The 15,657-nt window shown below is 38.7% G+C and overlaps 1 protein-coding gene across 1 annotated transcript in view; it reads left to right on the plus strand.

Annotated features, from left to right (window-relative positions):
- The window catches only part of SMCHD1 (structural maintenance of chromosomes flexible hinge domain containing 1), a 74,443-nt gene extending 69,469 nt beyond the window's left edge, over positions 1 to 4,974 (plus strand). Inside the window, exons 45-48 of the mRNA XM_017832841.1 lie at positions 608 to 779; positions 2,641 to 2,799; positions 3,459 to 3,582; positions 4,576 to 4,974. Of these exons, the coding sequence (XP_017688330.1) occupies positions 608 to 779; positions 2,641 to 2,799; positions 3,459 to 3,582; positions 4,576 to 4,687 (567 nt within the window). The 3' untranslated portion in view covers positions 4,688 to 4,974. The remainder of the gene's footprint in view (positions 1 to 607; positions 780 to 2,640; positions 2,800 to 3,458; positions 3,583 to 4,575) is intronic.
- The last annotated feature ends 10,683 nt before the right edge of the window (positions 4,975 to 15,657 follow it).

Consider the following 15,657-nt stretch of genomic DNA (forward strand, 5'->3'; position numbering starts at 1 on the left):
TGACACATGGCACCACTTTTTAAAGATAAACATTTTCACTTTTGCTGTTAGTGTTAAATGCAAGTCCTTCAGTACTTTCCTAGTCACTGTATGTATAATAAAACACAGGAGTCTAAGGCACTTGATGAAATTTCAGGTCCACTTGACTTAAAACTTGATGTGAAACATACTGGATCTCTTCGTGACCCATTTTATTTAGGTTTAATGGTACACTTTCCATTTCAGCTCATGAGTTTGCTACAATTGAAATAATGATTCTGCATAAGAATGTAGAACTGTACTGATGGCGGTTGCTTCATAGTATATGTTGATAATAAGCTTTTTCCATAGTATAAATTTAAATTCTGCCTTCTGAGTTCTGCTAAAAACTGAGAACACAAACCCAAAAAAATTTAGCCTTCGTAATTATTGACAGTGCTGCTTAATTTTAATATATGCATTCTGTTGCTTGAAAGCAAAAGTCATGACGTGTAATTTCATAAAATAAGTTTCGAATACAGAGTAAGCTGCATTGCAGTTGAAAAATAAGCTTCACAGCAGCATTGTTGAAACCTTAGATTTTTTTCATGGAGTTACTAATTTAGTATCATTTTTTATACTTGTGTAGGTCGTAAAAATTACGCATTGCCCTACCTTGCTGACGAGGGAGGGTGACAGGATTCGCAGCAATGGAAAATTTGGAGGCCTGCAGAATAAAGCTCCTCCAATGGACAAACTCAGAGGAATGGTATTTGGAGCACCAATGCCAAAACTTTATTCTACTTTCTCTGGACAGATAGGTGGGTTAATGAAGTCATAAAAATACAAAAAATTTCCAAAATTATATTGTTTGCCTATGTTTGTTATTCTCTTAAGTAATAGAGAAAGGAAAACTTCAATTAAGCATAAAGTTATTTTAAGAAATAGGACCTGTACAATGTCCTGTTTATGAATTTCTCTTTTCTTAAAAGCTTATAGCTATTAAATTTCCTGAAAGAAGAAAAAATAATAATAATGAGATATTCCCCTCTTTTTCTTAGTCTTATTTAGGGACTATAATCTATGTTAATTAATTCAAACAGCAGGCATGAGAAGCTTAAGCTGACTGAATTCTAGCATCCTTGAAAAACAAGTTTCAGGTCTTTCTACTCTGGAAACACCATACATCAATTTAGAATTTCTTACTGTGCAAGTAAGCTCTATGAAGCAGTGGTAGAAAAATTCCTGTTTTCATAAGAGAGAATATTTCATAAGCACAACAGCTGCATTATTACCATAGCAAGAAGGTACCTTTTATTTCTTATGAGATCACTTCCATTTCATTATGTGCTTGGAATCTTCATTTGGGAATAAAGGTTATAAATTAAGTTTGAAGATGGCAGTTTCTGTCATGTAACAGCTGACCTGACTGATTGGTAAAACACTGAAAAGTCTTATTCACAAATAATAATGCTATGAAATACTTTGTTTTCAAAAGAAAGGACATGAAGTTTATCCAGGACAGTATTCCTAGAAATGTGCAATGGAGAGGACTGGGGGGAGAATGAGAGAGATCACATGCACCTACTGGAGTAGCCTTATATATGAACAAACTACTTAACATTAACCAATTGAAGGAGGAAAAAAATAAGGACTAAAGGGATCTTTGCTGGCATTTCAGTAAAAAATTTATTACATATAGGGTGAACATAGTAAGCATGTCAGCCACAGGCTAAAATTTGATGCATTTAGGACACTTTATATTTGTCTATCAACACATTTTCAATTGTTGAACTGAATTATTACCATATAAATTAAACTGGCATTTTCTGTAATCATGTAATCATGGTAAAAGAAAAGGGCATGTTTTAATTTCACTTGGAGTGATGCTAGACATTTAAAGGAAAATCATAGTAAAATTCTGTTTAAAGGAAATTTCACTCTTAGCATTAGTTCTGACATGCTCTTTTTCAACGTTTGTAGCATAAAAAGAAAGTAGGTACTTAGTGTTCAGTTAAGCTTGGTGCAAGCCACCTAACACTCACCAAAGTAAAAGGAATGAGCCTAGGCTGACATGCTTAAACCCTTCCTTCATTACTTGATCTATTCAGTGCCTGGACAAGGAAAAATTCTTTTTCTCGTATGTTAAAAGAGGAAAAAGGTTTGTCAACAAACTATACCCTTGTTTTTGAGTCTACTTGATTAGATTTCCGTAGGTAGGACAAAGTGAAACTCGATAAATGTTCTCTTGGTCCACAAGGTGGAATACAATTCAAGTCAGCAATACAAGCTTCTGCTTTGTAGCACTCAAAGCAAAGCATACTACAAGCATTTAGTGTCATCAAAGGTAGAGAATTTGTTTGGAGACACGAGGGACAAGATGTGTAAAGTAATACCAGTTTCCCACATCATTTTCAGAGTTTGCTGGTACTGTGAAATAAGATATGGGCTCAAAAAGAAAAGAGGAATCAAAATATTGGATGTAATTTTTTGCTTCCCGTTACAGTCATTTTAATAACAGCTACCAATCCATTATAAGTTTGTGTGTTTTTTAAGTAGTGCTTTAGAATTATATGTTTTCTTGTGGATTTATACATTGTCTGAATTGTATTTGTTAGCGTTCTAAATCAAAATGGCCACATATTTATTGTTTTTTGGTTTATTATTTTATTCTTCCATTAGATCTTCTTCAGCAATACCGTGCAGCAGTGGTTAAACTTGATAATGTGAATAAGGACCTCGATTTACATTTGCAGTCTCTGAACACACCAGAAATGCAAAAGAAAAAACAGGAACTTGCTGAACAAGAGAAAAGCCTCAAGCTAGTAAAACAGAAATTGGGTAGGTTATTGTATTATAATTTTGGTGTCCTAAAGGAGACTTAACTGAAACCAGATGTATTCTGCTCTTGCAAACTAAAAAGTTCAAACTATGAAGGAAAATTATTAACATTAAGAGCTTAGAGATGTCACACTTTGAGGAAAGAATAGAAAAACTGTATGTAGTACTATGATGGTGTAGATAGTGCCTAGAGCAGCACTGCCCTGTATTGTGTTCAGATAATAAAAATGTGGTCAGTCAGTGTCTTGTGAACATGAAACTATGATCTCACTAATAAGAGATTATATAACTGTTTGTGTGGCTGACTGAATGGCTTTTGCTAAGGAAACACAATCAAAACATTGTGCTATAAAAAGAAACACCCCTAAGTCTGCAAGGATAGTATTTCTGAGTTAGAAGTGGGTTTTATGTAAATATCAAGTAATTTACAATATTTCAAAATATATTTAAAAAATCAACATTTACTCTGTGACCGTTATAAGTAAAGCAGATAGTTTTATCTGTCACCTTTGAACTTGGTTTGAGACATAAGGTAACCATAAAGTTTATGGCATATCTAAAGCCTTACTTCAGAGGTTTAACTCTATCTGTTACAGGGCCCATTTATAACCAGCGGGTTTAATTTTTTTTTTTTGTTCTGACTTGCAACTCTTTCATAGGTATGACTCCTGCTTTATCAGATAAAGGCGCTGAGTCATTACTTCAGCCTATAATGTTAGATATGTCTGACACTGCTATACCTCCCAAAAGAATGCGAAGAGAAACAGTGAAAAAATTGTATAGGTAAGTCTGTTCTGAATCTAGTCATTATTTTCTCATATCCTGAATTCAAAACAAAAACTAGTTTATTTTGCGTATTTTTTAATTCATATTTGTATGCAATAACCAACAATTAGTAGAGTTTGCATAAAGCTCATTTTCAATATATTTTTTTTTAATTTCTGCTGCTATTTAAGCTTAGTATAAAGATTTGCTTAATGATTCTAGTTCTGTTTCTCTTTATGAACTGATTGATTGGCATCTTCTAGCATTCACATTCTCTGTGTTTTCTGGTATATTCAGCTCTGTTACACCTCAGAAATATTTGAGATGGCTTGGTCTATAAACTCTTTTCAGGTTTGATTTCAAATACTGGAAAGATAAACAGAGAAAAAATTATTTTTACAGAATAAAGAATCATACTTACACAGCTTTTTCTAAGTAACTGTCTGAGCTGAACTGGCAGTAAAGTATTTAACACAGTTCTCTCTTTACCTGTGTATCTTCTGCATTCCCTCTGTGGCTAAGGAGCTTTTGAACACACACACACACAAACGCGCACACACACACACAAAATCTGGGAAATCTGTATGTCTGTATCTTTAAAGTGACATGGAACTGACTTTTCCATTTCTCATGTCCGTCCTCATGACTACATCATTCTTTGCTGAACTATGGTCGCATTTTTAAGATTATTTAAATCTTATCCAGTTGTGTTCTGTGAATCTCTGAACAAGTGTTCGCTATATTACTATGTCTCTTTATTATTTGTATTGGTTACTGTTTTAATTTTTATCCACATATAGAACTGAAATGGTTATGTATTTAAAGTATCTAATATTAGCCTGGTGCTATTCTTCATTTTTAACAAAGTAATTAAATAATAAGCTGTGCACAAATTTGGGGTTTATGTTATTTATACTAAGGGGAGCTCTGTGTTATATATATGCATTACATATATATATATGTAAGAGAAAAGCTTTGTTTATAAGCAACTGTGCTTTTATTTTTGTTTAGCTCAGAAGAATGGTTCTCCTGTCCCACAAAGCAGCAGCAGCAGCAGCAACAGCAAGTGCTGCAAATGACCCCTTCAGAACTTAATGGAACTACACGAAAAAGAAAGGCATAGACTGATACGACTTGCTTGGAAAAACTATATATTGAAAATGTGAATACATTCAGTTAAAGGAAATTCTTATGTTGTATTACCAATTACTATGAAGATTTTTATACCAATAGAAGATACAAATTAGTTAGTGGTAATAAAAGTTTAAGTATTTAACATTGATAGCCCAATTTTTGTATAGTTAATTTTAATTTCTGAAGGCTTTCAGAGTTTTTACGTTCATGTGTGAAATAAAGTTTAAAATATATTCTTTTTTATTTATGAAAAAATAAAGGATCTTTTCAGTAAAACTGCTTCAGTGCAAAGCACTGCCAATACAATCACTTGTATTGAATAGATTGTCATGAAATGAGATTTTCATTTAAAAAGCATCCCAGGCTGTCTTGGGGAAGAGAACTTTCTATAGTACTCTTTTCTGATAGATGAGCTGTTGAGGTGGTATCAATTCAAAAGGGAGGGTTTAAGCAGCAATATACTGAGATCTAACTGCAGACGTTCATAAAGTCTTCACACGGTTAGCAAGAAGCCCCTATCAAAGGCTATATCCAAGGTGTTGGCATGGGAATTAATTTCTCCTTCAGACAGTGCCAATGGAAAAACAAAGTAACTTGTGAGTATGAAAAGTGCAGTGGGTTTACTGTGTGTCTAGGTGGCTGTTTTATGGATTGGTGAGTAAAGGGTGAGTAGGGATACTTCACGGTTGTGAATGAGAGATAAAATCGTACCAATGCTAAGCATCTTTCCACATCTGTATTACCACAACCATCATAAAGGAACCTCACTGCATAAGCAAATAAAAGATTACTCCTTGACACCAAAAGAATAACTATGACAGAAGGATTTGAGTAGGAAGCAGTAACGTCACAAAGGAAAAAGAAAAATCCTTACAGCTGAAGTGTGTGTATGAATTTTAAGAGATGGAAATGGAGACTTCAGCTGGATGGAAAATAATCATGTTGGGAAACTGTAAATACCCATGCAGAATTTTACTTTACAAGGCTGTCCCCAGCTTCAAAAAAACAAACAAACAAACCACCAAAAGAAAAGAAAAATATGATTTTGTTGGTTTTTATAAATACCTAGAAAATTAAATTGTCCATGGTTTGAGAAATGGAGTCTTAAAATGCTAGAGAAAATAGCCAACAGGTAGACAAGATAAAAAAAAAAGAGCCAAAGGTCACCTCTAGTGATCTGCATCATAAGGATTTTAGTGATGAACAGGGCAGAAAAGGACCAGGCATAAATAAAGATACAGTTTTAGCCAGGGTCAGAGTGAGCAGCTGGAAACATTTGATTGAATGAAAATGATAGGCAAGAGTAGAAAACTAAACTTGAGAAAGTATTAGTTGAAGCCACGGAAATTAAGAAATAGGAGATGGTGGTCAAGGGTGTAGGTGTATTGGTTCACACCTGCCTCAAAGAATTTCTGCCTTGGAGTGAAAGTTGGCACCAAATCTACTGATTTATACTCTCAGCAGCATGTATTTTATATACAGCTTTTCTGAAAAGGGACTTTAAACTTAAAAAAATATGATGGCATCCTGCTAGAAGTTTCAGAATGCTGATCACTGTTGCACATCTCTGTGACATTTCTAATTAAATGAAATTTCTCCAAATTAAGGAGAAATTAAACAGTGCAGTTTGTGGTGGAATGTTCTCCGAAGCTTCATGTCATAAAGTAGGCTAAACATCAAATTGTCCTATTCTTAAAGAAAATAACTATATTCAAGTATAACATGTAACACCAGCAAGAAACTATGCTAGCCCTTCCTCAGCCCTTTTTCCTGTTTTTCAACTCTAAATTTAGACATACAAGCTTAAACTAGGTAGCCATAGTGGAGGATTTGCCACATGAGAAATGGTGCCACCACACCAAGTTACTTGGTAGCGCTTCTTTTAAATGCTTGTATTTTAATTCTGACATCTGCCAAGCCTCAGCCTCCAACCTCTGGATAACCTTGTTGATTTAATCTTGTTGGATTAAATACGTATTCTGGCAGAAATGTTTCCTTTTGGAATTCATCTCTTGCCTTTGATAGTCAGTCATAGGCACTACCAGCATCATGTGATGTATCTCCCTGCTGGAAGAAGCAAATATGAAATTAAGGATGGTTTCCAGGGTTGTGCAATAGCTATCGGAGATTTCAGGAAATTTCACCAGGGAATCTTCAGGATTTTCCAACAGAGTGATTGCAGGTTATTACAGTGCAAGTTACTGTTTTGCATAGGCTGTTTAGGGCAACTGATTTGGTCATGACAAAACATTTGAGCTCTGAAGGTAAGTGTTGGTTTTTTTCCTTTACACATTCTTGACTCTCTAACAGAGCAGGCCAGGGACCTCAGCCATGCTGTCACCTGTGTGTTCTCGTTGGTTTCATGAGGGGCTGGTGAAAATCCCTGCAGGAAAAGTGAAAGTGGTTGTGACTCGGGTCTGGGCCTGCTCACGGGAACAAGGAGCTGGTTTCTGATGGAGGCTGGAAGCAACTCCAGGTGGGGAAGGGCTTTTGGCTGCCACATCACCACAGGGAGATGGAGCAGCTGCTCAGCAGGGCTGGGTGGAGATGGGATGGAGGCAAGAGCTGCAGGCATGTTGGGTCAGGTGGCATCAGCCACAGAGCAGAGCTGGCTGGGAGTCAATTCTCTTTGTTCTGTCATGGCTGCTGGCACCTGTCGCAGCCCAGGGAAACAGGACCTCAACACCTGTCTTTTTTTGCAATAGGCAGACACTGGTCTGGTGCCCCGTCCCAGTGTGAGGTGATAATTGCCGCATGCACTATTTGCACTGTGTTATCACTGTACCCTGTGAGGAAGCCGAGCGGGAGGCCCATTCCTGGGCCCCATGATCTCACTCCACACCATAGGCCCTGTACTCCCCACAGCAGGTTTCCTGCTCAGAAGGTAGACAAGATTTCCCTCATCAAAGGACCTGAGACCTTGCCCTTACCCCAGCTTGCGGCTTTGATTGCTCCCTGCCCCATCAGACCCCAGTATCTTCATGCTGTGTGCCAGGCTCATCAGTGAAGATGGAAATTAGGGCACCTGTCAATGAAGAGAGACAGTTCTCTTGTAGGACCTGGAACCTAAGACAAAAGTGTATCAAGAGGAAACCTAATGTGAGTCTTCTGCCTGGGCTTCTGTCAACAACTGTATTTACCATCTTATCTTCTTCCTAGTCTCCCTCCCTTCAGCAGAGGAAAAAACATCAATGTCAAGCCTTTATTTTTCTCTTGCCCTTCCCTAGAAGGACCATGGCTTGACTTGGTGCTTAAGCTCTTCTTCCCTAGCACTGGCGTGTACTTCCATGCTTTCTGCTCTTCCTCTAGCACGCAGGGATGCAGAGACTGCCTCTCTGTCACCTGAATGGGGTTACACTATGTAACCCAATGATAAAGGTTGGATGACAAGTCCTTCCTTGCTAATTCACACTGCTGTGGTGTTACAGCCCCACCATCAGTACCATGGCCTTAACTCTACATCTTTATCATCCCACTATCACCATCTTCTACAGTATTTCTCCAGCCACATGTATCTCATCTGGGACTTCCTCTGCTTCCTCCAGGGCCAAAGTCCCCTTGGCAGCCAGAGTGCCAGTTCAGGGAAAGAGCTGTGAGAGGGAAGGAAGAAAGGATGATACCCAGGGGAGCAAAAGAAAGGCAGAGCAGGAAGCAAGGCAGGGAACCACTGCAGGATGCTACCACTACATCAGTAGCCTGCATGAAAAACACACCCATTCCAAATGTCACCTTGTGAGACTTTAGCAGTATAATTACTGGAAGTTTTCCTCTGAAGCCTCCAGAGTAGGTGTATATTTGCTGAATTTAGCTTTATATTGCTGTTCTGAACTCCATTTCAGCTAAGCCTTTAAAGAGATTTGCAGTCGCCATTGATGAATGGTTCATACTTAGTTGATCACAGTAAGAAGAGAGAGAAATAAGTTGGTTGCTGTACTGTGGTTTTTTAGGGATGAAATGTCTACAGGTGCATTTTGCAGTTATTCTTCCAGCCCTTATCCCTATAACTGTGTGGTTCTAGGTAACTGGGATCCAGTAGTTTGGTTAGGGGCAAGGAGAAGTGAAACAAACTCAGTGTCCTTAGTGAATGAAATACAACTCAAGGTGTGAGCCCTTAAAGCAAGTCCAGCTTACTAAGGCATGTTATGGTTGGTGATGCAGGAACAGCAATCCTCCTTGTTATTTGAAAAGTCATGGCAGTGAGGCGAAGGCCCTCTGTGCCTGGGAAGATCGTGGAACAGATCCTCCTAGAAGCTCTGCTAAGGCACGTGGAGGGCAGGGAGGGGATTTTGGACAATCAGCACGGCTTCGCCATGGACAAGTCTTGCCTGACCAACCTGGTGACCTCCTTCTATGATGGGGTGACTACTTTAGTGGACAAGGGAAAAGCTATCTGTTTGGATTTCTTCAAGGCCTTTGAAATGGTACTCCATGACAATATTCTCTCTAAATTGGAGAGAGATAGATTTGATGAGTGGACTGTTTGCTGGATGAGGAGTTGGCTAGGTGGTCACATCCAGAGGGTGATGGTCAATGGCTGTGTCCATATTGCAGTTGGTGACAAGTGATGTCCCACAGGGGTCTGTACTGGGGCCAGTATTGCTTTATATCTTCATCAGTGACACAGACAGTGGGATCAAGTGCACCCTCAGCAAGTTCAAGGACAACACCAAGCTGTGTGATGTGGTTGACATGCCTGAGGGACAGGTTGCCATCCAGAGGGACCTGGACAAGCAATCCAGTTGGCACCTGGGAACCTAGGGTTCAACAAGGCCAAGTACAAGATGCTGCACCTCGTTTGAGGCAGACTCGCTATCTGCACAGGCCGGAGGATGAACAGAGTGAAAGCAGCCCTGCCAGGAAGGACTTTGTGGTGCTGGTGTGTGAAAAGCTGGACGTGATCCGTGAATATGTGCTTACAGCCCAGAAAGCCAATTGTATGCTGGGCTGCAACCAAAGCAGTGTGGCCAGCAGGTTGAGGGAGTTGATTCTGCCTCTGCTCTGCTCTTGTGAGACCCCACCTGGAGTGCTGTGTCCAGCTCTGGGGTCCTCAGCACAGGAAGGACATTGACCTATTAGAGCAGGGCCAGAGGAGGCCATGAAGATCAGAGGGCTGGAGCACTTCTCCTGTGAGGAACAACAGAAAGAGTTGAGGTTGCTCAGCCTGGAAAAGAGAAGGCTCCAGCGAGACCTTACAGTACTTTTCAGTACCTAAAGGAGGGCCTATAAGAAAGATGAGGAGAGAGTTTTTAGTCCTGTTGTGGTACAAGAGGTAATGGTTTTAGAATAAAAGAGGGTAGATTTAGACTAGATAGAAGGGGGACATTTTTTTACAGTGAGGGTGGTGAAACACAGGAACAGATTGCCCAGAGAGGTGGCGGATGTCCCATCCCTGGAAACCTTCAAGGCCAGGTTAGATGGGGCTCTGAGCAACCTGATCAAGTTGAAGATGTCAGGGGGTTGGACTAGATGACCCATAAAGTTCCCTTCCAACCCAAATTATTCTATGATTCAATCAAAGAATTCCATTTTACTTCATGCTCAGATCTTTGAAGATTCATTAAAAATTATTATTAATTGTTCAGGTAAATATTATACTATTCCAGGAGTCAGTTTCCTTCAGACTTTCCATTCTTTATTTTTGTTGTTAATCCTAACAGTCATTTTCTACTGATACCTTCATCCTCCATTATCACAGCTTGTATTTTTATGTGATAGCACCAAGGGAATCAGCTGTTTTTAAAGACTTTTATGATTACAGTATGTCACTAGGGTTGTATCATTTTATGGACATTTAATAAAACATTAGTAAGGAACTGTCACTGAAATGTTATCTGCCTTCATGCACCAACATTTTCTCCCAATAAATTCTGCTCCCAAGTTGTTGTTTTTTTTTTTTTATTTTATATTTAGGAAACACAGCCCACTAAGATTGCATTTCATGAGCACACAGCAAGGATAATAATTACTACTGAGGCAACCATCACAGAACAGATCTGCAGTAAATTCCCTTTCATCTGCCAGAATACAGTACAGCTTAGAAGAAGTTTTAATATTTTCTTTTTAAAAAGTCACTTTGCTTATTATCTAGGAATTAAAGCATGTTTTACTGATGGTGGCAGTAACACTATCAGTATAAAGCAGCTGTTAGCCTCCATTTCTGCCTATTGCTGGAAAGGGTGTATCCAGTGATTTTGACATTCCTGTCACACCAGATCATCTCCCCAGGCTTCAGCAAGAGTCATCATTTCAGGTTCATAAAAACCTGAAATAGATGTGTATGTGCATACACACAGAAAGTTATATCTGTTATACATTTAAGCATACATATAATTCCTCTATTTTTCTGTATTTCCATAAACAGGCTCTTCAACACCCACTATGGAAATGCATAAAATTCCAACAGAGCCACTGCGTTGACTAGATGTACTTTAGCTGCTCACTTACTTTGCCTGTGTGACATGTCTTCTCTGCTATGAAATGGTTCCAAGAGCAGAGCAGCCTTAACTTTAGAAAACAAAACTGGCATAAAAAAATGTGTGTATGTAAACCAATTGAATGGGATTTTATTTTAAACCAACCTATATATATGAAACTGGGGAAAATTTTCATCTGTTAGGGGAAAAAAACCAAGCATCTTCAGTTTCCACATATATTAATTCCACAAATTTTACCATATATGTTAATGGGTTCTTAAAACTCTCGCTAGTTTTTATAGGACTGAGTATTTATGAGGGCTCTAAAGAAATCCCCACACATTACGTTGTGGGTAATTATTTTACAGTAGGCTAGCTGTTTACGACTATGCTATTTAGTCCCTGTTTGTATGCACATCATCAAGCACACATGTAGTTTGCAACAGAAATGGGCCACAAAGACTTTCCTTGAATTTGCCAAAATTGAAAATATTTTATACAACAGCAGAACTATTTGTTTCACAGTCTTACATAGGAACAAATTTTTTAATCTACTAACACAGTCCAAGAATCTTTTCCTAAACTATGTAATGTTCACCCTTTTTAGCAAATGAATGTTACATTCTAGTTGCTTGAAGGACATTTAGTGGGCTCTCATTTCCTATAATCCACTCCCTCTTTATCCCTCATCCTTTAACTTTGGCAAATCAATTAAACATTTCATGCAACAAATACACAAATTATTGCATTCAAGCCAAATTTCTAGAACAGAAAAATTATTTTCCCTCAGTGTACTTGCAAGTTTAGAAGAATGGTGAACTAACAAACTACCTGCAGGAACCCCTCATTCATCATCTTTCACAAAAAAAAAACCTTGGTAGGTTAAAAAGTTACTGAACAAAAAAAAAAAATAAATATTGAATTAAAAGTTGCTGCTACTTTGTTTAATTGGAAAATGGGAATGATCAAAAAAACCCTAAAAGTTAACTTTCTCCAGTAAACAGCTAGTGAAAACAAATGTTTTATATTAGATACAGCTCCTGCTTTTAGTGTGTTCTTACAACTAGGTCCAAAACATACTAGACAAATGAAATGGCAATGTCATAAAATTAGTACTTATAGGCTGCCTTATAACAAAAAGGAAAGGTGGACTGTCATGCTCCCACTTTGTTTTACTTTCAAAAACCTGTCTTTTTAACTCTAAGGGTCTCTTAGGACCTACATATGTGCAGGCATAATGTCAACCTAAATTAACGACTTCTGATTTGGAAGATACAGATGAAGACCCAGCTTTGCTCAAACTGGAAGGGCTGGTTGTGCAAGAGGAAGATTCATGACAGCCTGAGGAATGCAGTGAAAAGAATTCTTCCTAAACAATGGAGGAGGTCATTCTGCAAGTTGCTCAAGAGTTTCTTTTCTTCAGCAGAGTCCTGGGGCAATTCTAGCACAGAGAATGTCCTGTGAAAAGTGAGAAGGGATGGTTGGAAGCCCTCTTAATGTTGGGGACTTCTGGCAGAAGCAGTCATGAGTGTAGTTTTAGTGATGCATACCAGAGCTAACTCAGCAATGGGAAGTCAAAGCAGAGCTGCTTAAGTGGAAGCACACTGAAGACTTCGAGAAGCCTCACATTCTGAAATTCAGCCTGCTTCTGTTGCCAGTGGTAGTTTGGGCAGATAAATGGGTTAGAGAGAGCTGCCTTCAGTATAGCAACTTCACCTTGCATCATTCACATCTGAACTGACCTAAGGCATACAACAAGGCTGGTTGAGTCAAACCGCTGCAGCAGCATGGTAAAAATGGGGATGGGTTAAATCAGATGGTGAGTTACGGTGTGTTGCTGTTGCACTGTGGTGTTAGACAGACATGTAAGCTTGCAACTAATCATGTCCTTCATTGGCATTTTAACCACCACTTCGAAGCTTTTAAGTACATTCTGAGTAGAGAGCCTTTCAGATGCCAAAGGCAGTTTGTTATCATGCACAGCTTGAAAGGAAAACGTCCCTCTGAAAGTGTGTGGTCAGACCAAGACTGACTTATCCAGCTGGACTCTGTATGGAGATTGTATCTACCTGCAGAATTGGGCCCATCTAGGAGTCCATGTCAGAGCATCTGACCTGTACAAGATTTGGCTGTTCTTGCCCTCCTCCTTACTCTACAAACACTGGGAAGCCAGCAGCAGTGCTGGAGGAGGGCTGTACTTTTCTCACACTGCACAAAGCCAAAAAGGTCTTTACTTTTTGCTCTTAACTGTTACTGAGAGTAAGCTTGTGATACTGGTAGAGTCTCTCTCCCCTACCAATCTTTGACACCAGCATGTGTCAAGATATTTCAAATATAAAAAAGAGTCCTCAGAGAAGTCCAAATAGAGGAGTGTGTGGCAGGGAAGGGGGAGGTGTGGAAGCAATAGAGTATAAGGAATCAGACATCACTGCTTTGAAATTTGAGTCTGAAGTTTCACATGTCCCAAAAGCAGACCTCAGAGTTTGTTAGGATTCTGTTGTTGGATGCTTCCAAGATGCAAATGGCTTGGGGTTAGAGAGGAACTGGCCATGGAGGCTACTGGCACATGACTTTGAGAGCCCCCAGAAGACTCAGAAGTGTGATAGGAGTTCCCTACAATCAGATGCTGGTGGCACAGAGAAGATGAACAGGAAAACAGAAGCTTCTGGAGTTCCCAAAAATAAAATACCAGGTAAGTATGCAAGGAGTAACATGAAAGCAGAAACGAGAGATGGACATGTCTATCAACATGAGCAAGAGCTACTCTGGTAGATTTATGGACGACCTCACCAGCGAGACTCCTAAAATCTATTTCTGTTTCCACACTGACAGCAAGGCATGGATTCAGGATTCTAGTCAATATACATTGCAAAACCTCTATGCAGTGAACTTGCAACTTATGCCAAATACCTTGTTCCAAAAGATTTTATGGGCCACTTTTCCTCACCATAGTGATCAGGTAACTTCCCTGGGTTGCTGAAAGGTCATGGAGACAGAATGAACTTTAATCAAGTCTGGTGGTAAAATAACCCATTTTTCTTATGGGAAAGAAAACACTGAATTTTTTAGATTTTGTATCATCCTTGTGGGGTATTTTGTGGCTCCCAGAGTCATCTAATTTCCAGTTACTCAACCACCCTCTGAATCACAGCGTGGGAACGTGTTCTAGGATATGCAAATCCAAGTAATTTTTTTCTGTTAATATTTCTTAACTGTAAGAAGTATTTTCTAGAAAATTAAGTTAAGCATGCCTGGAGAAAGAGAACTAACCATGGATATACACAGATATACTTCATGAGCTTTGCACAAAAAATGTCAGGTATTCTGGAGAATAGTTGCTCATTATATATTGATACACTGGTTCTTAAATCCCATAAATACATTTAAAATATACGTGTTGATTTTTTTTCCTAACCTGGTTTACTTTCTCTTATCTTAGAATGGTAATACATACCACTTGTGGTGTAAAGAAAGATTGGAAACATTATTTCAACCAAATGTGTTGAAGTGCAAATAACAAGTGAACTTTTGAACTCTCTTGCATTCTCTGAGGATCTGGAGGGGTCTCTGCCAGGCTTGGAGAAAGAGCTGAATATGGGTGCTTTTGTTAGAATTTTGGCAAATAGAATTATCTGGAATTAACATGGTTTATTCAGATTCCAGCTTATCACTTCAAACTAGATTTCTCTTGAATAAGAGTTACTCAGTTTCTCTTATGAAAGTTTCCTGTACGTAAGAGGGTAGCAGTGACCCTGTGTCAAATGCATGATAGCATTATCAAAATAGAGGAATCTGGGGTCAAAGAGTTTGCTGGCTAGCTCTGTTGCCAAGACTGTCTGTTCCAGATCCTTATAAAGACATGCTGACACATCTATGTAATGTGTGAAGGACCTGATGATATGGAACATTTTCCACACCGTCACTTCAAATGTGAGCCTTTCCTTTGCTGAAAATCTCTCCTGCATGTGCAGAGATTGTATGTAAAAAACAATAAGAGAAAATATGCCATTTTCAGGTGTGAGGCAAGAACTGGAAAGAAATTCGGGCTCTTTTTCCAGAGCTGGCAAAGCACAAAGCAGTTCAGTGTTCTGCATTAAAATGCAATTTTGCAATACATTTACAATACAGTTAGAACTTTGGGAATCAGCAAGTTTATCAACTGTTACTTCATTCTTTTGTTCTCAGTTTTCAGAATGCTTCTGAATTTCAAAATCACAGCTATCACTTCTAAGTCTGCTCTGTCTTTGGAATGTATTTGCCATATTTTGCATGGATTCTGACTGTGTCTCTCCCTTCACTCCTTCCAGAAGTTCTCCTGATTCCTGGTAAAGAAGGAAATTTGTTAGAACATTCCTCAGGTTTTAGGCAATGCCCATTATTGCTCTTGGAAGGCTTTGACAAAGCAACTACACAGAGAGATACAGAAGTTGTCAAATCCTGTTAAAATTCATTTAGGTTAAAAATAAATAATGCCATCTCAGAATCCATATAATTTAGAGCTTTCATCTGCATCATTTCCTCTGTCAGCTTGCCTTTTAAAAAAGAA

The sequence above is a fragment of the Lepidothrix coronata genome, unplaced genomic scaffold (genome assembly GCF_001604755.1).
Source record: "Lepidothrix coronata isolate B3197 unplaced genomic scaffold, Lepidothrix_coronata-1.0 Scaffold6, whole genome shotgun sequence".
NCBI classification, from domain to species: domain Eukaryota; kingdom Metazoa; phylum Chordata; class Aves; order Passeriformes; family Pipridae; genus Lepidothrix; species Lepidothrix coronata.